This window comes from Sceloporus undulatus, chromosome 1, assembly GCF_019175285.1.
Source record: "Sceloporus undulatus isolate JIND9_A2432 ecotype Alabama chromosome 1, SceUnd_v1.1, whole genome shotgun sequence".
NCBI classification, from domain to species: Eukaryota; Metazoa; Chordata; class Lepidosauria; order Squamata; family Phrynosomatidae; genus Sceloporus; species Sceloporus undulatus.
The window spans coordinates 92,727,515-92,750,366 of NC_056522.1; the positions used below are offsets into that span (position 1 = coordinate 92,727,515).

The 22,852-nt window shown below is 40.5% G+C and overlaps 1 protein-coding gene across 2 annotated transcripts in view; it reads right to left on the reverse strand.

Moving 5' to 3' along the window:
• Positions 1-22,852, reverse strand: part of ARFGEF3 (ARFGEF family member 3) — an 88,218-nt gene that overhangs the window by 21,110 nt on the left and 44,256 nt on the right. For both annotated transcript variants that reach the window (XM_042445807.1, XM_042445806.1), the window contains exons 9-23: positions 21,452-21,556; positions 19,701-20,025; positions 18,368-18,480; positions 17,014-17,924; positions 14,440-14,606; positions 13,086-13,251; positions 12,232-12,339; positions 11,060-11,275; positions 10,720-10,830; positions 9,631-9,781; positions 7,655-7,969; positions 6,024-6,157; positions 5,010-5,155; positions 1,840-2,019; positions 1,583-1,727 (exon numbers count right to left, since the gene is read on the reverse strand). In XM_042445807.1, coding sequence (XP_042301741.1) covers positions 1,583-1,727; positions 1,840-2,019; positions 5,010-5,155; positions 6,024-6,157; positions 7,655-7,969; positions 9,631-9,781; positions 10,720-10,830; positions 11,060-11,275; positions 12,232-12,339; positions 13,086-13,251; positions 14,440-14,606; positions 17,014-17,924; positions 18,368-18,480; positions 19,701-20,025; positions 21,452-21,556 — 3,293 coding nt within the window. The remainder of the gene's footprint in view (positions 1-1,582; positions 1,728-1,839; positions 2,020-5,009; positions 5,156-6,023; positions 6,158-7,654; positions 7,970-9,630; positions 9,782-10,719; positions 10,831-11,059; positions 11,276-12,231; positions 12,340-13,085; positions 13,252-14,439; positions 14,607-17,013; positions 17,925-18,367; positions 18,481-19,700; positions 20,026-21,451; positions 21,557-22,852) is intronic.

Below are 22,852 nucleotides of genomic sequence, written 5' to 3' on the forward strand. Positions count from 1 at the left end.
GTCCAGTTCTGGGCACCACAATTCAAAAAGGATGTTAAGAAACTGGAGCATGTCCAAAGGAGGGTGACTAAAATGGTGAAGGGTCTGGAAACCATGCCCTATGAGGAAAGACTTAGGGAGCTGGGGATGTTTAGCCTAGAGAAGAGAAGGTTAAGAAATGATATGATACCCCTGTTTAAATACTGAAGGTATGTCATACTGAGGAAGGAGCAAGCTTGTTTTCTGCTGCTCCAGAGAACAGGACCCGGAACAATGGTTGCAAGCTACAGAAGAAGATATTCCACCTAAACTTCCTGACAGTAAGGGCTGTTTGACAGTGGAACACACTCCTTCAGAGAGTGGTGGAGTTTCCCTCCTTGGAGGTCTTTAAGCAGAGGCTGGATGATCAGCTGTTGGGTATGCTTTGACTGAGAGTTCCTGCATGGCAGGGGGTTGGACTGGGTGGTCCTTGTGGCCTCTTCCAACTCTATGATTCTATGAAGAAAAATGCAAAACTTGAAGATAATGGTGATGAGATGAAAAGTTCAGTTTTAACATTGGGGGAGAAAGGAAAGATATTGCTTAGACCCCTTTGCATGTGTCTAGTGGGGTTACTCTAAGGTAGGCATGTACAGGACTGTAATCTCAGGGCAGAGTTTCCAGATTTCTGGGTTTCATCCTGTAGTAAAATTAAGTGGATCCCTAAACATAGAATATTTTCAAGCAGAACACAGTTATGACAGGTCTATTGAAGACAGAGGGTAAAAGTACAGCTTTTCCATCTATGAATTTGCTTTTCTCAAACAAAGTAGTAGGTAGCAGTTTCACCTCCCACTATGCCATCAAAATCTGCTTTGGATATGAAACACCCTCTTTCCAGGACATGTGAGGGGTTCCAGTAGGGCTCTTTGTGAGGGAGAAAGCATGAATGGACTTTGATTAGCATGGTGCTGGCTTCTACCCATTGACCCCCATCCAGCTGTGTGCAAGTGCAGCACCTGGGTCTGTGTACATGCAGTTCTGTTCAGTGACTGGTAATCATGATGACACACTGCTTCACAGAGATATCAAACCCCCTCTGTAACCATTTCCGGCTGCTAATCAGTACTGTATCCATGAGGAAAAACTTGGTTCCTTATTCCCTATTCTCAATTCCTTGTTTAAGGAGAAACTGATATTCACGGCAATGATCTATCAGAATTCTGTTATGATCCAAAAGATGTGTCACACCATTTTAGTCAGTGCTGCTTTGGATACCATGCTACAGATTGCTGATGTGTGTGCGTGCGTATTTTCAAGTTGCCTGACATGTATTTCACAGGGTTTCTTTAGGCAAGGAATACTCAGAGGTGGTTTGGCCAGTTCCTTCCTCTGAAATATAGCCTACAGAACATGGTATTCCAAGTACTAGTCAGGATTGAACTTGCTTAGCTTCCAAGATGAAACAGGATCTGATGCCTTTAGGGTATTAGGCTACAGATTACTGGTACCATTCAAAACCTTTTTTCCCTGCAGACTGCCGGTATCTTTCAAAAATTAAATCATAAAATTCCACAATCTGAAAGGGCTGAAGAAAAAAAAGGATAGAATAAAAAAGCCTTACCCATTGAATAGTCTCCAACAAGATATTCTTTAACCTCTGATTTGCTGCTACTGTGCACAGTTTCTAGTGCACTGAACAATGGTCTCCAGCCTGACTGGATCCGAGTAGAGCACACTTCCACCAGTTCCCCTATTGATGTGACCACCTGATTCAATCAGAGCATAAAAACATTTTTAACAAGAAAATAACCAGCACAAAGAAAATGGACCAGAACATGGAAGTAACACATTACATTACAAAACCAAATACCAACTTGCCTGGTCCTGGACATCCTCATCGCAGAGTTCCAACTGCATGATGTGCTCAAAGGGACGGAACAGAGCCTCATTAAAATGAAAATGAGGTGGTTCATTCCAGTCTGTCAGAACCTCAGTTAGGATATCATGGATGAAAGAGACAGCCTTCCGAGAAACATGCCTTTCTTTGTGACAGGCAGCCTGAAAGAAAGGAGGAGTAAAAACAGAATTTGAAATGTGTAACAAATGTACTTTATAAAGGAAATTGGGAGGAAATGGATAGGAGCAAGAGTTAGATGCCACACAGAAAGTCTGATGAGGTCTGTCTTTAAAAATAGTTAAAGCAACTGTTATCAAGAGGACTGATTAAAACAGATTTTCTATATTTTGATTTTATTTAGATCACACCATTCTCCCAACATGGGTGCCAATATATAAAATCCATTTTAGTTTATTGGGGGGTGCCTTTGGTTGAGTCACACACTCTTAGCCCCGAAACACCTTGTGATAGGTTCAACTTAGGGTTGACATAAGCCTAAAATGACTTGAAGGCACACAACAGTAACAACAACATTGTCCCCTGGACTCTTTGATTTACTTAGATTGTACCTCCTTGAAGATAGTCTTTACAACATTTAGAAAAATGTCTACAACTCCCCCAGGCTTATAGAACAGTGCAGAATCCATGTATAGTAAACAAACAAACACACAAACATCCATAAAAGAAACAAATAAAACTAGCTTTATGAAGATGTTTCTGAGGAATGGCAGCCAAGAAAATATCTTTATATATCATGAAAAATAAGGAAGATTGTGTTATGGTTTTAGGTTTTTAGAAGAGTGACATACAATGTAGAGGAATTGTTTTAAAATGTTCCATATCTTTATTAGGTCCTAGGGGAGGACTTTTATTTCTAGTATGATAGCTGAATTTAAAGATTATTATGGCCTGTTACAGACTGCCAAACTAAAGCTGCTTCGGGTCTCTTTGGAGGTATGCTGTTTAAATGATGCATGCATCCTAAGAATCTGGAAGCTGCACCAAAGCTGCACTCCAGTGCTTAGAAATGGAGTGTGGCTTTGGTGCGACCTCCGGACTCATAGGACCCATGCATCATTTAAATAGCATACCTCCAAAGCGACCCGAAGCAGCTTTATTTTGGCAGTCTGTAACAGGCCTATAATTATCATATTCACTTTTGAATAACAATAACAATAACAATAATAGTAATAGTAATAACTTATTTATATTCCGCTTTTTCACAGAGGAATCAAAGCGGATTACAACAGTATAAGAATAAAACATCATACAGTTAAAAATTACAGTTAAAAAGAACAATCCCATATCCCACCCACCCCCAAGCATAAAAAAAATGCAATAATCAAAACCTTAAAAAGAGATTAAACAACAAGAAAGAGTAAAACATTCCAATGTGAATTCACTAAAATTGTGGGTAGTTTGGGGCGAAAAAGTGTCTTCATCTGGGGGGGGATAGGATGGGGCTGATGATACCAGTAAGGGGAGGCTAGTCTCGCAAGGCTAATCTGGAAAAGCCTGCCTGAAGAGAGCCGTCTTAATAGCTTTTTAAAGACTTCCAGCGTGGTAATATGACAGATCTTGTTTGGCAGGTCGTTCCAGAGCCTAGAAGCGGCAGATGATAAGGTCCTCTGGGTCACCTCAGACAATCTAGTCTTCTTAGGTTGCAGCAGGTTCTTCCCAGAGGACTGAAGTGTTAGGAGTGGATTGTGTGGAAGAAGGCGCTCCCGCAAGTAGTCTGGACCCAGGCCATGTAGGGCTTTAAAGGTTATAACCAACACCTTGTACTACAGTGCACGCGCATTTTACGTGGGTGTGCCATACATGGCTTTCAGCATATGCTGAAAGCCACGGGAAGATCTAATGGTGTGTGTGCCCATGGTGCATGTGCGCTGCTGTGCACCTTGGACATGAGCCCCATTATGTCCAATGGGGCTCCAGCACACGTGGAATTCCCCTTACGTGGAAGGATCCGGAACAAAATTCAACCAGATGGGGGGATTTTTTGGATTTTGGAATACCTGTATTTGCCTATACATACATAATGAGATATCTTGGAAACGGGAGCCAGGCCTAAACACAAAATTCATTTATCTCATATATACCTTATAGAGATATCTTGGGGCTATTTTAGACAATATTTTAAAATAATTTTGTGCGTAATACAAAGCCACCCATGAAATAAAGTTTGGATTTTGGAGATATTTCAGATTTTGGAATTCCAGATAAGGCCAATTTAGCCTATATAGTTGTTGTTATTTGTTTTTAGTTTTGTTTGTTCTGAGACATATGTGTTTTTTTCCTTTTATGTTTCTTAGATACAGAAAATCAGTGTGCATTTGTATGCATATATTTGTGTTTGCCCGCTTGTTTTAAAAAATATATATTAAAAAAAGAAAAAGAAAATCCCTTCATATAAAATTGTTTTTCTACAAATCTCTTAGATAGTTTTCCTCAACATGGTAGCCTCCAGATATTTTGGACTTCAATGTCCAACACAGCCAACCAGCATGGCTAAAGTTCAGGAATGCTAGGAGCTACCATTCAAAGCACCAAAAGGGCACCAAAACAGTAAAGGCTACTTTAGAGCATAATCTTTTGTACAGTGGTACCCCGGGATACGAATGCGCCGGGTTACGAATTTTTCGGGATACGAAAAAATCCCATAGGGATTTATTGCTTCGGCTTACGAAGGTTTCTTCGGGTTACGAAAAAACCGCGGCGCTATTTTCCGCCACCGGAGGGCAGCAGAGAGCTATTTTTCCATTAGCGCCTATGGGAATTCGGCTTACGAAGGTATTTCGGGTTACGAAATTAACCGCGGAACGAATTAATTTCGTAACCCGGGGTACCACTGTACAGTGTTTCATTTACCTGTATATCATTATTTAAAGTATGCTAGGATTACCCTCTGCCAACTGAAATTACACATACTTCTTTTTTTGGAAATTGCTTTTTATTTCTTTAAGTGTACGCTTCCAATTGTTTTACTATTTTAAACAGCTTAATTCAGTGATTACCTTTTCTATATTTTAGCAGAATTGTACTTGCTTTAAATTGTACATAAGCTGCCTCAAATCCCAATTTTGGGGAAAAGATGGCATAAAATCAGAGATAATAACAGCAGCAACCACCACCACCCCATTTCTCTCACTTCGACCAGGTGAGGTGCCACCAGGTTCCAGCAACGTATGAGATGAAGCAGAGGCCGTGATTTGCTTCTTATGATTCGAAGCATAGCCCCTCCCAGGCGGAACAGGTGGAGGGCACTTTTCTTGTCTTTAGTGGATTTTACTTCTCCTACAAGGTAAGAAAAAAGCAGAATGTCTGTTAATATAAACCAGTGTACTGTGGGCAGGGGCTATTTTTGTCTCTGTGCCCCCTACCAAGCCACACCAGCACTGTTTGCAGTTCAGTTTTAAGCCATGAATTGGCCTCTAGCAAGGTGGGGGTTTAGAGCAGTTTGAGCATTGTTGGGGCGGGAGGGGGATCGAATCAGATCACATCATTTCTGAGCCATTTGAACTATATAAGGGTGATGGTGTCCTGGAGGGTCAGGGACTTGTGAAAAAGGGGGTTGGAGCCTATGTAGCCCTCCCCCATTATAACTAAAATCTGTGATCTCGCTTGACTCTTTCTCATTTCATATTTTTCTTTCTTAAGCCATTATCACACATCTCCACAATAGTGCGACAGGGGCTGTTTCTGCCATCATACTCTCTTCCATACTCCCCCTTAACCCCACCCCACTGTCCTTTGTCTGACTCAGTGTGCCTTTTGATTTTGATTTTATTTTATTTGTAATGCAATTCTGAAGTCATGCTAATGCAATTTAAGTAAAAAGAAAAGAAATATAAAAACAAATTAAAGGAAATCCTCTAGCTTGGGAAGAGCAAGGGGGGGGAGAGGACAAAGGGAGAGGAAGAGACACTGAATGCCAATAGTGGAACTGTTGTGGCAGTGACATTTCACACCTGAAGACTAATGGGACAGCAGTGTGATTGGGAGCTTTTTGACAGGATCCCCATGTCAATGAAAAGGAATGCCCTAACCATGCTTCAGACACACATCAGCTGTGGGTTGGAGGTGATGTCATGTGCCAAAGGCACTATTTTCCATTTTAATTGCACTTTAAAAGCTGCATATGATAATATCCCAGGAAGCTTACCTGGCATTGCCAAAGTGTAATTAACAGTGTCAGTAACAGAGTGGAAGAGCTGGGACTGAGAAGCTTTCTTCAGCTGATACAGGAAACCTCCCAATGCCATCAGATTCAGCTTGTCAACCGCGTCTTCAAACAGCCTTCAGGCAAAGAGGCAGAATATATTACTTTGCCTGATCAAGTCTTGCTTTTAGAATAAGCAGCTAGTTATCAGTGTGCAGGAAAGAGGCACCAAACATACTCAACAGGCATTCTGCAAAAAGCAATACTTTTCATTGCTCCATGCCAGTGTCATGCAATGATGCATGATCCTGGCCACAAACCAAAAGCAGGGAAACTTAAAATAATTTTGTGGATGTCAGCAGAACAGATTGTTTCTCCCATGGGTCTCAAGCATCCAAATTCTGATCTTATATGTTTAATAAAAGCTAAGGAGAGAAAATCCAGTGGATGTGGGGGAGAGGCTGCACATGGAAATAACACTATATACAGATATCATGTAGAGTGTGTAAGGAAGTGCTTATTTGTTTTTAGTCATGAAGAAAAAATGCATATAGGGAATATGCAAATCTAGCACACCCAGTGCTTGAACTACAGCTTCCGGCTCAGATTTGTCTCCCTGTAATGTCAATAAAAAGAATCTTTTGAAATCCTACAAACAAGAAGCTTTCTGTAAAAGAGCACCCCCTTTTTTATTTTTACAATAAATGACTCTCAAAGGAGATTCCATGGAAAGACAATTGCCCCTGGGACCAAACACAGTTACAGCATGCATCCAAAGAAGTGTGCGTGCATTTAGAAGAATCTCTGCGTATATTTTATGTATGTAAGATTTGCTGATTGATGCGTAAAAGACTCAGACCCAGACAAATTGTGTGTGGTGAGGGGGATTGAAAAACCAATAAGGTTATCACTGCCTTGGTTGGGAAATCTGACAACTGTTAGCTTTTCACAACAGCAATAAGAAACTGTTGAGACTGACACATGGACTAGATCTGTATAAGGCTATTGTCATGACTTGTGAGAGGAGGTTCTGTCAGAAGAATTTTGGGCTCTTGTGAGATTTCAAATCCTGTGGGATCCCTAAAAATCTTTGAAATATCACAATGGTTGACCAGAAAAGGGAGAAGCATACTGGAGTGGAAAGAGCAGACACCAAATGCACTCACAACAGCACTTAGTGTGTCATATGGGAGAAGTATATTCAATCAGTATCTCAGAAGACAGGAATTTTGGTTTACCATTTAAGGTTGATGTAGCAAAAGCTTTCTGGCCCTCAAGAAGAAGGATATATTTTACATTATAGATCAACTGGCAAGAACTGAGCAACGGAGTGGGAGTCATGGTCTTTCAACACAAATATTGAAGGAGAAGAGCTTCCACTGAAACTCTCAGTTCAAGAATGTTTCAAAGATGGTCCTACACAGGTGTAGAGACTGCATATTTGTGATGCATCTTAAGTATCATTATGTTTTTTTTTAAAAAGGGTGTGTGTGTGTGAATACGTATTTGTTTTTGGATATGCGTGAAATTAATCAAGACTTTTAGCATTGTTTGTGAATGCCAGTGTTGCACAACATAAGCAATGACTTCCTGAAGCAAATTCATGGAAACTGTCAATGGATGAATGCACATACCTGTCAGCTTGGGTTGAGAGCGTGAGGATGGCTTTAGCAGCGCTGCTTCCACTCATCAGGCTACCTCCACGGAAGTCAAACGCTCTCCCCTTGCTACTCTCTTTGATGAGCTCCTGAATGGAAACTGGCTGGATGACGGGGGTGTTCCTCAGAGCTGTCTCTTCCTCGTCAGTCAATTCCTGGGAAGAGTCTGTAGGCTGACCATCTCCCTGTGGTGTGCTGGGGGCCTGTTGTGCCTGTGTAATAGTTACAGGTGCTTGAGAGGTGCCATCGCTGAAATGAGCATGTTCCAGAGTGCTGATGTACTCACAAACTCTGAAGACCAAAACAGAAAAGTCAGCCATGAAAAAGGAGGGTATTCTCCCAGTTTATTCACTGCATAGTTTTGTTGGCTCTGTTGAAAATACATTATTTACAGAAGATCTACAGTAGTCTTAAAGCTGCTAGAGTAAAATGCTGGTGTGCAAGCAGGCCATCATCATGGTGACTAATCCAATAACAAACATTAACCATAGGTATTAGATGTGCAACTTGCAAATAAAAAACTGATTAATGGGTAAAAGTGTATCCCCCCACCCCAATTGCTGTTCCATAGTCCCTCAACCCTATGTGTATCATTTTTAGGGGCTGGATGCATTTGCCAAAGGACAAAGGAGGTCAGGAATGCCTGTCTGTCCACCAGCTGAAGACACCTAAATCTGCATCCAGGATAAGCACAAGTATACAACTCTCTGTCCCTCCCTCTATTTTGTTATATTGTAATATTTCATTTTCTATGTTATTTGCAATGTCTGTAATGTCCACACTGAAGAACTCCTTTGGCTAGTTCAGCTGCCTGGACTCTTAGGTGTATTTGAGGTGTAGGATCAGTAGACAGATCATAGCTTTATCATTAAGGCTGTCTCCCATGCAGGATCTCAGCCATGATTTATTCTCTATTCTTCTCTCAGCCAGGAAAGATATTTTCCAGTGCTCAGGAAACTCAGCTGGGAAGAATACAAGCAGCCACACAGCTGCTTGTCACACCACAGCTCATTGAGGGGAGTGGGCTGGGCACATCATCCTTCAGCACCTCACTGTAGCCAGAACTTCAGAATTCTTTCTGTTGTTGTGGCTCCATGTTTTTAAGGTGAGTTTTGAAACCATGCCAATGCTGCCATGATCGTAAATGTGAATAGCAACATTTATAAGTCCAGCTTATAAATACCATGTAAATACCAAATAGGATACCAGACCAAATGTATTTATGCACTGAAAACATGTTTTCTGAACAGGGAAAAACACATGTATGTCTGTGGATGAAGCATGTTTTCTCCATAGAAAATGTATTTTTTGTGTAGAAACCCAGGGGCTGTGCAGACTGCTCTGAAGGGGTGACCTGCAGCCACCCCTTTTAGAGCCAGATCAGGGCCGTGGCAACCACATGCCACAGTCCTGATCTGGCCTTTGCAGAGCACAAAAAGGAGCCACAAAAAGTGGCCCTGCAAAGGGTGAAATAGCTGCGGCACTGTGGCTTTACAGTGCTCCTTTGGTGCTGTGTCATGCATATGCAGCACCAGAGGGGTGCTGTAATGCTGTGTGCCATGTGGTGCGGCACATGGAGACCAGGCCATGCCCCCAACCCAGCCTTTATGGCCAGTATGCACAGCCCTCTCACTCCCCAGGTTTCCTTCTTCACATACAAATGCTTCCCACAGCACAAAAGGCCATTGGGAACTATGTAGAAATCTTCATGTTCTCATCCAGCACAGAGAATACTGTAAGAATTACATATTTGTTCTTGCTTGTGAGGACAAAGGACATGAGATGTATATTCTTACTACCTGGTTACTATCATGGAGTTAGCAAAGGCAGGCCAAAGACACTGGACAGCAGATCAGGCAGCTTGTAATAAAACACTCCAGTCAGTTTCAAAGAAATGTTGCTTTTGAACTTGGCTCAAACTGAAAATGAGCACATAGTTTCTGACTCCATACCTAAAGACATGTGGCCAGCAGTCTTGATTGTGGCTTCCCATCTCCAGTCCCACATTGAGAATGGCATCCATGCACAAAACATGAGCTGTGTGCAGACAGACCCCTTGGACTTTCCCCATCTGCTCCAGTTTTTGCTCCACTTTCTGTTTTACTGTATCATTATAAATGTTAGAAAGAAAGAATCTCTTGTTATTGCTCAAGGAACACACGCACCAGTTTAAACATAGATGGCAAAATCTACACACTCCTATGCAATTCTTCCTCTGAAAGGTTGGGCAGAACCAATGGATGCAACATCCCCTTTCTAAATGTTCAATCACAGAATCAGAGTTGGAAGAGACCACAAGGGCCATCCAGTACAACCCCCTGCCATGCAGGAACACAGAATCAAAGCACTCCCAACAGATCAATGCTGTAACATTCACAGAGGTGAAACAACTCATTAATGAAATCCTACACCATTATGAGTTGCAGAAGATTTCCTTACTTGGAAGTTCAGGGACTTCACCACCCTAAATGCCCAAGATAGCATTGCTATGCTGTTGAGAATTCTGGGGATTTTAGCCCCCAAAATCATTTTCTAAGTTCTAGGTAAGTGCATGTAAGATTGCAATCCTTGTTTATGCTTGATGTGACTTTCTTTCTCTCTCACTCCTATACATGTGTGACTTCTTTGACAAGAAAGCCATTGTTGTGTTGTGCCTTCCAAGTCAACTCTGATGTACGGCTATCTATCCCAAGGTTTCCTCTGTAAGAATTATTCAGAAAAGGTTTGCCATTGCCTTCCTCCAAAGCTAAGAGAGTATGACCCACCCAAGTTCACCCAATGGATGTTTCCACAGCTCAGTAGGGATTTGAACCCACTGACTCCCAATCCAGCATTCAAACCACTGCAGCTTGTAGGCTTTGCAATGGTTCACAGAAGACTCTCAAACAAAAAGTAGCCATCTTGGTCACAGACAGACCCAACAGAATTTTTTTTACAAGGATTTTAAGTAGGTATGATACTGACTCAACAAGTTAAAACAAATCAGTCTAGGGCCTATATTTATTACTGAGTAATAAATGAGATGTATTGATTGGATGTACCTTGGGCTATGGCATCACTGGGCTCTTGGGTCTCCTTTTCCTCTTTTTCCTCTTGAACACATGAAGCTGCAGCCATCTGAGCGAGGGCAGAGGCACAATTAGCAGCTACTCCTACAAGAAGAAACAGGCCACTCTTATTATTGTTTTAATGTAGAATTTTCATGAATCTCACTGGTCAGATTCTTGCTAAACTTTTGGCAGTATGAAGAGAAATGCATAGGGAAAGTACCTATAATTTGCTGCACTTCTTTTAAAGCATCCTCATTTTGTTATTACAAGGATAACATCCAGTGGCCATGTTCAACTGGAAATGCAGCGTATCTTGATTAATGCAGCATACCTAAAACACAGCTAAGCCGGGCTGCCTTCCTCAATCCATCCAGACTCATGCAGATGGCATCCTTCTCCTTTTGGTTTTGCTCCTTGACTCCTTCAGCTCCAAGAATGAATGCTAATCCTTTAGAGCTCCCTGCCATACGGCCAGTCAGAGGTGTTGATAATGTATCAATCAAATTCTTCCAACAACCAATAAGCAGGTATCGGGCAAAGGCTACACCTGAAGCAATGGAAAAACGAAACAGATACAATTTCTTTGAGTCCTCCATATCCACATATTCTGCATTCATAAATTCAACCATGCATGCCTTGAAAATATTTTTTTAATATCCAGAAAGCAAACCTTGATTCCCCCCCCCCCAATTTTATATAAGCGACACCATTTTATTACCCCACTGTGTGTAAAGGGGACTTGGGCATCCATGGATTTTGAAACTAAACACCGATTCATTTTAGAGCTGTATAATTTTAAGTATATTTATTTTACTTCAGGCTTGGCCTGTGCTGGCTAGAAGATTCTGAGAGTTTGAGCATCCAAAAATAATTTCCCCAAGCTCTGATGACTATATGTTTGATGTATACAAATGTGGGAGACATAGAGGTAGAACACAAAATATTTAACTGTCAACCAACCAACATGAAAATATAGACTGAGATCCTGCATTGGTAGATGTGCCTACAACATACAGCTATGTCTCCCCCAAAATCCTATCTTTGAAGCCAAGCAACTGCAGGGATCCCTGCAGGCAGCTGTCTATTGCAACTGACTCCATTATCAGGAAAGGGCTGGCCATGACATCACTCACTGCCCCATTGTCACTAGCACCTTGGAAATTCCTTTGTTGAGGATGGACGTGCCTTCAAAGCTAGATTTTGGGAGGCATTGTGGTCACTGCAATGATGGAATGACTATAAAAGTGAATTTGTATAATTATAATGTTGTAAGTCATGCTTATGACACTGTAAAAAACGGATGTCAGCCATAAACATCAAGGTGGAAAAAAAGATCTAAAACATTTCAAATCTATTAAATATCATTATTAAATCATACAATCACAGTGTTATTAAATCCAGTTTATTACACTGTAATCATTGGACATGATGCCAGCCCTAAATGTTAAGATTGAAAAAGATCTAAAATATTGCACATTTATGAAAAAGATGTGAATTCTTTACCTGCCACAAGAGCATCATCTGGCTTCCAGTTTTGGGTGAGAGGAGACTGCGTGGATGCAGAAGCCATCAATTGCCCACCTATTGAACTGCTCCCCAACCCATCAATGTCTGCAAAAGAAAAGCACCATTACTAAAATATTAAAAACATGATATCTCTCACTCATAGTATCTCGGCAAACAATGACTTGCAGCTGAATATCAGAAAGGCCTCCATTGGACAAGTATTATGTATGAGGCCATACAAGGTATGAAAACTCTCATTGTGGTATTTGGTCAAATACCAATTCCCGTAAATTATGTATTTGTACATTTATTCTTTGCTTTCTATCCTGTCCTTTCAGAATATTATATTGTAAAGGTGGTTAATGGGAATACTGGAAGCAATATGCAACTAAACAATACAATGCAATAGAAACACCAGCTTAAAATGAATGAGTTTTAAAAAGAGTAAAGGGCAAGGGAAATTTTATTTTAAAGACCATGCTTAGTACCTAAAAGAGATAAAGTAGAGTTAAAGTAGTTAATTAATTAGCAAATGGAAAGACAGCAAGCCACTACCAAGAAGTCTTGGTCCCCAGCCATTTTAGTGTAATCAAGTTCTTCAGGCCTCTTCATTACACTCAGTTAGGAGGATGATCTTAGCACAAAGGCTACACATATATAACTAGGGAGCCTTTTCCTATAATCAAACGTAAGGTCCCAGCCATTGCCTTGCACTCATTTGAATGCTACTTAGAATAACCAAGGGGCTTGTGACATGAAGTGGGAATAATTCATAATTCTGTGCCCTTGTACATTGCCTTGAGATGATGATGTACATTAGTATCAAATGGCTACACTAACATATTACACACCTGTTAACATGGTGATGAGTGGAAGGCTATGCTCTTCAGGGCTTCCCCAATATCCAGCCTCTGCAAGAAGATTTCTCTCCAATACTTGATGGTAAAGCTCTTCAACCCAAGCCTGAGAAAATACCATCAAAACTCCACTGGACTGGACCTGCTTCATAAATTCCTTCTGCAGGATAGAAGAACACAGTTCAGCTAGTCCTGTACAACAAACCAGATTGCTTTTCCTCAGAGATGCCTAAGCTTACCCATATGATATTGATCAGGAAAGATAAAACTGCTATCATAAGCTGTTTTTAGCAATCATGCCAGCTTTTCTCTCTTTTTGATGGCATTCAAATATAACATGATACCACAATGTAACATTTGATGTTTTGGCCAAATTCAGCAAACTGTAGTTTACTATACAGTTGGCCCTTCTTATACATGGATTTTTAATACACGGATTCAAGCATCCACAGTTTGAAAATGTTCCAAAAAAGTATAAATTTCAAATATCAAACCTTGGTTTTCCATGTTTTATAAGGGACACCATTTTGCTATGTCATTATATTTAATGGGACTTGAGCATCCACGGATTTTGTTATCCACGGGGGATCTTGGAACCAAACCCCAGCGTATAACAAGGGTCCACTGTAGTCTAACCATAGAGTGATGAGGAACAAACAACTTACTTTGACTTCTCTTTTCTTACTCAGTTAATGCAAAAACAATAGGGCATAACATTCTCCATAAATCAAGAATTCTTTGTTTATTTTTCATTTTACACCTGTTTTTTAGAAACAGTTTTTCAGAATGGCTTTTGAAAAATCTTGCCCTGTAAATCTCTCTGAACTCCTCTGCTCTTGACATCTATGAAACACATGCAACTGTTCTGTGTTCCCCAGTTTCAAATCTGAGCACTTCATATAAATGGAGTGATGCTTCTCCTAAATATCACTAAATGTATGGAGGGATGCAGTGGCTCAGCAGTTAAGATGCCAACTTTGATGACCCCAAGGTCAGTAGGTCAGCAGTTCGAGATCCAAGTGCCATGTGACAGAGTGAGCTTCCATTACTAGTCCCAGCTTCTGCCAACCTAGCATTTTGAAAGCATGTAAAAGTGCAATTAGATAAATAGGTACCACTTTGGTAGGAAGGCAATAGTATTCAGTGCAGTTGTGCTGGCCACAAGGCCATGGAGTCATCTTTGATAAGACTGGCTCCTCGGCTTAGTAATGGAGATGAGCACTGCCACCTACAGTAGGACATGACTAGACAATCTTGTCCCTTTACTTTTTTTGGAGTTCTCACAATAAAAGACACTTCCAGACAGATCTGTCCCTGCAGTTAACTTCTGTATTATATAAGGACTCACCATTAACACAGGGGACTGGGCAGGCTTCTTTCTGTAGTAATCTGCATTGGACAACTTTAGGTTCAGCAGAAGAATGTAGTGAGAGACCATATACAGACTATCTGCATTCATCAGTGTCTGGAAGGTGAAACTGGCATTTCCATCAAAACCTGGGGATTGCATCATACCTAAATGAACAGGCAGAAGGAGGGGAGATGCTGTTAATAAGAAATCAGGTTTTAATTAACTAAGGCTATTTATTCCTCATAGTAAAATTACAAGTATTGAACTATAACTCATGTTTTGATAACACATAATTATTGTTCTACTTAGGCTCAATCTACCTTGTAGAAATAACGTAGTTTGACATAACTTTAAGTACAACAACTCCATCCCACAGAATCCTGGGATTTGTAATTTTACAAGGTCTTTAAACTTCTCTGCCAAAGAGTGTTGGTGCCTCACCAAACTACAAATCCCAGAATTCTGTAGGATGAAATAATGGCATTTAAAGTGGTGCCAAACTGCATTATCTTTACAGTGTAGAAGCACTTTCAGATGGAAATAGGTGCCATTGTCAACAATGAGTTGAACTGACTGATGTTAGCGCATAGGGTGCTGGCTTTGCAATAGAAAAGACCTTAAGATTTCTAGATGATGTTGGTTAATCAGTCAATCAATCAACCAGTCAGTCTCTTATCTTTCTTACCTCCTCAACCTACTCCAAAATGCATAGCTCTCATCTATGTAAAGGGAAGAAATCAATGGGTAGTTCTACAGGAGGGATTGCTTTGTCTGCCTACCTACAAGGAAGCTATTTTGGTTCTAAACTGGTACCCATTGTCATTAAGGCACTGGATGAACAAACTGAAACTTAATCCAGCTAAGATGGAGGTGCCCCTGGTCAGTCAAAAAGCAGATCAGGGAATGGGATTCATCTTGTGCTGGATGGGGTTGTACTCCACCTGAAAATCCCCTTTAGCAGCTTAAGTGTACCCCTGGAATCAATCCTGAGCCTGAAAGCTATGGTTTCATGGCCAGGAGTACATTTGCACAGTTAGGCACATGTGTCAGATACACTCATTCCTTGAAACACTGGATCTGGCCACAGTGACACATGCCTTAGTTACATCCTGTTTGGATTACTGTAATGCACTCCACACAGGGCTGCTTTTGAAGAATGCTGGTCTAAAGAGCTACAGCCAGAGTGCTCACTGAGGCTTCTTACAGGCTCCATGCAACTCCTCTGTTCCAAAAGCTCCACTGGCTATCAGTCTGTTTCTAGACAAAATTCAGGGTTCTGGTTATGATTTATAAAGCCCCATACAGCTTAAGTCCAGGGTATTTGACAGACTGTATCTCTACATATGGGTACACCTGTGTTTTGAGAACTTCTGAGGAGGCTCTTCTCTCAGTCCCACCATCTTCACAGGTATGTCTGGTGAAAACACAGGAGAAGATCTTCTTGGTGGCTGCCTCCAGGCTCTGGAACTCCCTTCTATTTTCCTATTTCCTTGTACAGGGTCTATGAACCAGTAAAAACTTTTTCCCCCAACAGGGATTTGAAGATTGGTTGTTCATGGGAATTAATAATTTGCTGTATTGTCTATATTTTGTTGTTTTTCTTTTTAGTAAACATTCTTTTAAGTCTATGGATAGCTTAGTTATATTTTAACTTTTTATGATGTGTACTATTCATTGCATTTGTTTCAATATTTAACAACAACAACAATAACAATAACCACAGGGAAATAAAACCAAAAGCCACACGGTCTGACACTTTGTTCTGTACCAGTGCACACTAAGTTACACGAAGTTACACTAAGCAGAAGGGATTTTTGACACTGGTATTGACATGGCTTTATGAAGAACCTCTTCAGAGCATATGGGAGAGTCTTGCTAAATATCCTAAGGGCACAGTTTTGTATATAAAACAGTTTACCACATAAATGTGCACAACTAATTAGTAGTGTATGAGAACAGCTTGTTTCAGGAGTATGATTAACTAAGCATATAAAATCAGTTTCAATCTGAGCAAGCAAGTGTACTGAAACATTTGGACCTTTGGGTGATGCAATAATACACTCTAAAATGGATTATCATTAGAAATTCTTTTATCATTTAAAGCTTGTCACTGAGCTACTGTGGTGACTAAACAAATAAAATATCCAATTTTGAAAAAATCCTCCCCTCCAGTCTGGGAATGCATATGAAAACATCTTTGTCAGAATGAAAATTCTTTCTGGAGTTTACAGGAAAAATTGATGAGAAAATGTAAGATGTATTCTGGCAGCATACTTACAGATGTTTCCTAAAATGTTCACAATAGTTTAGATTTCAAATGTAAATTTTGCCACACAAACTCCTTTTGTGGAAAAATCTAACATGCCAACCTCCCCCATTCCACAGAATTCATTTATAAGACTGGGACACTGAATGCAGAATATTTAAATTGTAACTCAAAACTACTGGTTTAGTTAACCCTAGTCTAGTTAAGGAAAGATGCTTAATTAATAGTATTCCATAAGGTATATTTTCAAAAAGATAGGGAATTTTTAAAATATTCATTTTGAAGCAAATGATCTGGTCACAAACCTGAACAAAAAGTTGAGGCAAAATTCTGTAGGGCCAAATCAATGTCTTCTACTTTTGGAAGTGCTATAAGTCGAGGGAGAAGAGTTTCGAGGGACTGGATAAACAGTCTGGCATTGTGCTGATCAGCTTCTTGGTTTTTCAGCAGCTTTAAGGAAAGGCCTGCAGTCCGTAAAGACTTGTGACCAAGGCAGTCTCTTGGTGTCTGTTCTTCATCAGCCAAGGAGCAGTTATCTGAACCTATGTCTGAAACATCTGACCTTCCAGAATCTTTCTCTGCTGCCATGGAATATTGATCACATGAGTCAAATTCAGTCCTTGAAAGATCCTGGTCATCAATACTGAAATTACTCTCACTGTACCTGGATCCACATGAACGTGCTCGGCAATCAACTGAAAGGAAATTAGTTATATCTGGGTAAACCATTGTATGGCTCCGCTGGACAACATCAGGTTGGTCAATAGTTTCTGATTCTGGGTCTTTGTAATGAATTTCTCTCCCTGTGTGTCCAGCTGGTGATTGCAGGGAATTTTTACGAATGTCAGAATGCTCTTCTGGAGTGGTTTGTCCCAAATCTCCTTCTAGCGTTGTCTGACCCGTATCCGTGGTGACACTAATGCTAATATCAGGACTTTTTTCATTGCCTGCATCCCAGGGTGTCTGTTCAGAGGACAGAATACGTCTTTGCCACCTAAAATCAGCATCATTGATCTCCATGGAATCCCGACTTGTCTCAGCCCCATCCTTTAACTCATCCAAGCGTCGGATAAGCAGATGGACCTGCTCCTCATCCAGGCCTTTCCCTTGACTTAGCTCATCTAAAGTCCCAAGCAGGGCACAGACACAAGAAACGGAGGCATAGCATGCTTCAATCCCACCTTTAATGCAAGCTTCTGTCATCCCATCCAGAATACTACAATAAAAAACATCAAGCCACACTTTACTTCTTGTTTTGGACAGAGAGTATATCCAATCTTGCCTCAATATAATTAACAAAAGAAGAAGCAGACAAGTCTTCTTCATAAAAATGAGACCTGCTCATTTGGGGATTAATTTTTTTCTAGCTCAAATGCTCCTGTGTATTTTTACATTTAAGAACAAACCAAGAATATCCAGTTTAAGTCTATAATACATTTTACCAATGTCTTATTATTCTACTATAGACTTAAGATTTTTCTCTGCTGGCTCACTGATAATGAGGAAGGTTATATATATGCCAACTTCATTGCATCCAGGATATTTTTAAAGAACGATGATAACAAGAAGAAAATATGCCTACTTTGATGATCTCTAAACAATAATGGACAAAGTGGACATTAAAAATATTCATGGCTAATATAAAGAAATGGATCATACAGTTTGAGAAGATCCAGATGGGACTTCCTTTTTGAAATGGACCTCTTTCTGGATTCTGGTTCAGTGGAGCAGGGGCCAGCCAAATCACAGAGTCGTCGAGGACTGCCAAGTATCTAAACAGAATACAGTTCAACTTTGTATGAATGAAGAAAAGCTTTATGTACTTCAAATACATACAGCATAGTGGGCCTTCCACATTCACTGGGGTTAGGAAAACAGCACCCCCATGAAAGTGGAAAAACGAAAAAAAAAAAAAAACCCACTATTTTTTTCACCTGAGGAAACACCTCTAGCAATCTCTAGGTCTTCCAGCACAACTCTATGGCCAGACGTTGATCACAGAATAATGCTGGAGGACCTAGAGCTTCCCAGACAAGCACTTTCTTTAAAAAATATCTAGGTCCTCCAGTGTGACTAGCACTGGAGTCATGCTGGAGGACCTAGAGATTCAAAGGGAGAACATATTAATCAAATCTACAAAAGTCAAAGCCACAAATGTGGAGGGCCAACTGCATTCTGGAAACTTTATTACATCAGCAGGATGATCGGCTCAAGGGCTCAAAGTGAGCTAACCGTATGTGCCTTATGAAGCAAAACAGATACTGATGGATTCTACATTTTAACTGCAAGATTATAGAAGCTTTAAGGTACATTGGAGCTTCAGGGGATGATGTAGTGGTTAGAGTCTACATCTTTGGAGACAGGGATTCAGATTCCCACTACCTTTTATTTTTTTAAAATAATAATAAAAAAGAAATAGAAAAAATCAATAATTTCAATAATGCTCTTAGATTGTGCATTGTTTAATATTGTTTTTCAGGACTGGGATGGGGGCTGAGAATGGGGAATAATTTTCTATTGTACCTGTTTTGCCATATTAATTGCTATGCATTTTTATTGTTATTTTTATTGATGTTGTGAATTGCCATGTACTTTTTGCTATTTATTGCTATTATGATTTGCTATGTTATTTGTTATGTATTTTCTTTACTGTAAAGTCGAAGGCTTTCATGGCCGGCATCCATAGTTTTTTGTGGGTTTTTCGGGCTATGTGGCCATGTTTCAGAAAAGTTTCTTCCTGATGTTTCGCCAGCATCTGTTGCTGGCATCTTCAGAAATGCACCCCTAGTTGCACTCTGAAGATGCCAGCCAGAGACGCTGGCGAAACGTCAGGAAGAAACTTTTCTGGAACATGGCCACATAGCCCGAAAAACGCACAAAAAACTATTTTCTTTACTGTTGTAACCTGCCTTAATTCTTCGTGATTGGGCGGGCTATAACTAAATCATTGTTGTTGTTGTTGTTGTTAGAAGCCTCTCTCCCATGAGTTCACCTCTTTCATGATCTTGATAGCTTCCACTCTGTGCTGAGGTGGGGGATACAGAAGCATCCGATGGTAAAGAGACTGCAAGACAGGCTTCATGGACTCTACTGATCCCACTAATCGCACAAGTTCTGCTGCAATGTAGTAGATCGTCCGGGCCACAGGACTGCTAAGGGCAGGTGCTGTTGAAGAGCAACCAGATCCTCGGCCATGATCAGAGACCCCCAAGGAAGGTGCATCTGCCTCATGGCCACTGCTGCTGTGAGCAGAGGTGATGGTTTTATCATGAACTGGATTTCCCAAGATTACTATGAGGGCTGGGCACAATTGCTTCCTGTAAAATAGAAATAAATAATGATATAAGGAAATAGGCAGCAAGGGTTAAAAAAATCAATTTGCTCTTTGTAAATTGGAAAACATAACAATAGTTAAATACATGAAAACATAGAATTCAAAGACATAGCTATGTTAGTTTGTAAAACCAGTATGTACAAGGTTCTTGTAGCACCTTTGAGACTAACTGAAAGAAAGAAGGTCGCATGAGCTTTTGTAGACTTGAGCCTGCTTCCTCAGATGCATGTTTTAATGAAAAGAAAACATGAAAACAGTTAAATATGGAGCTGGAAAGAATATTATTCATTTCCCAGTTGAAAAACTGGCTTCCCAAGAGTCAGGAATCCCCATCTGGAAAAATAATATGGGGCATTTTGCACAAAACCTCCCACCTATTTTTCTGCTTAGAAAAGACCCCAGGAACACTTCAGGATGCTTGAACTTAAGAAGATTACTGTACATGTATGTTCTTTCTCTCACAGCTGGGAGAACACTACAGTGATTTTTTAAATCCCTAAAAGTGAGGGCGATGAAGTCAAAGATTTACACCCCTAGTTGCACAGATATTTGTATAGCACTATGGCCCAAGCTGAGTGTCACACTGGTGGCTGGTCAGTAGTAGAAAAATCTTTTCTTCTCTTTCCATGTAGTCTTGATTAACACTGGAAAACATGTTCCTGAGGGTTTCCTAGCCTTCCGAAGAAAGTTTAGGTGTCCCTATACAGAGACTGAAGACTATGGCCTCTACCAGATTAGTCTAAGGAAGTGCAAATTCCAGCAAAATAGGCCCCATAGGTTTTGCTAGGGTTTGCCAGTGTCTTCTCTTTGTCCACTTGTTCTGCTCTTTTGGAATGTGTGTGTTGAGAAAACTTTAAGGGAAATAAAAAAGAAAAGAAAAGAAAAGAAAAGAAAAGAAAGGTTTTCTTTGAATATGTCTCAGAATGAAAAAGAAACTCACTTGAGAATGGAAATAAAATGTCACAGCTGTTGGTGGGACTTGCCAAAAAATAGTCCAGGTCACCAGTAATGTCCTTTGGATATTTACCCTCCTTCTCGAACTGCACTAACAAATATTGCCAGCTCACAACACTTTTTCTCAGAGGAACTCTACAGCATTAGTCTTTCAGTTACTAATTCTTAACTGGCATATATATTTTTGGCATTGTTTTTGTTTGTATTCCTGAAACAATATTTTAATATACAAGCAGAAAGTGTACCTGCTGACTCCTAATCTCATCAGCAAACAAATCCCTGAGAATGGAAGCCAGGGACTCTTGGGCATGAAGCAGTTTCATAGCCTGGCAGATCAAATTCCACAAAGAATGAAACCTTTCCCCATTAAAAATACTGCAGTGGGCATAAATTCTTACAGCTTTGTTCAAATGCAAAGGGTTAAGCATGTTTATGATCACAGTAGATCTACTTACCATATGAGGTCAGTGAATCCTTTATGGTGGCGCATGCTAGGAGAGGAACTGGTCAGCATTGAGAGAATGCATTCCAGGTAAAGAAGTTGCAGCTGCTGATGCTCACTGGCAAATGGAAACAAAATTTACAATGCTTTATTGTTCATTCCGAAAGGAGGTAATAAAAAAAGACACATGCTTATTTTTTCTCTTTTATAGGTAAATGTAAAATAATGGTTCTATATGAAGAAAAGGAAAAGTGGTTGAATGAAATGATTCAGAATCTATTTCCACCTAAAAGGAAGGATGAATTTGCTGTGAACATGGAGGTAAGAGGAATATGGCATATCTTGCTCCTAAAATCTGAATTTATGTCAGGCACTCTGAACACTTCACTTCATTAAAAGGAGTAGGTTCTTGCAAATGGCTGCCACTGATTTCAGCAGGAGGGAGTTAAGCATTTGCCTAGCCCACTGATAGTATCCCCTTTAGAATCATAGAATCATAGAGTTGGAAGAGACCGCTAGGGCCATCCACTCCAACCCCCTGCCATGCAGGAAATCTAAATCAAAGCATCCCCGACAGATGGCCATCCAGCCTCTGTTTAAAGACCTCCAAGGAAGGAGACTCCACTACACTCCGAGGGAGTGTGTTCCACTGTCGAACAGCCCTTACTGTCAGGAAGTTCCTCCTAATGTTGAGGCAGAATATCTTTTCTTGCAGCTTGCATCCATTGTTCCGTGTTCTAGTCTCTGGAGCAGCAGAAAACAAGTTTGCTCCCTCCTCAACATGATATCCCTTCAAATATTTAAACAGGGCTATCATGTCACCTCTTAACCTTCTCTTCTCCAGGCTTCACCATTTTAGTCGCCCTCCTTTGGACACGCTCCAGTTTCTCAATGTCCTTTTTGAATTGTGGTGCCCAGAACTGGACACAATATTCCACTTGGGGCCTGACCAGAGCAGAATAGAGTGGGACTATTACTTCCCTTGATCTAGACCAGGGGTAGGCAACCTTTTTGAGACGGAGGCCAGGTTGCTGTCCCTCAAACAACTGGGGTGCCGAAGCCAAAAAAGAAATAATTAAATAATATAGGACATTTTCAAATGTAGGACACATTTTTAAAAAATGGAGGACATGCGAAAAAAATTGATGATTTAAAAAAAAAGTTAATATAAATGCGTGTTTGTTAGGCATGATCAAAATGGAGGACATTTGGGCCTCAGAAGCTGGCTGATATCAATATCACCATCATCATCATCATCATCACCACCACCACTATCATTGTTAAAACAAAGCAGACCTGTAGAAATGGAATGGAAATCCTCCTCCTCCTCTTCTTCTTCCTCCTCCTCCTCCATCCTCCCTCCCTCCTCCTTCTTCCTCCTCCTCTTCCTCCTTCCTCCTCCCTCCCTCTCCTC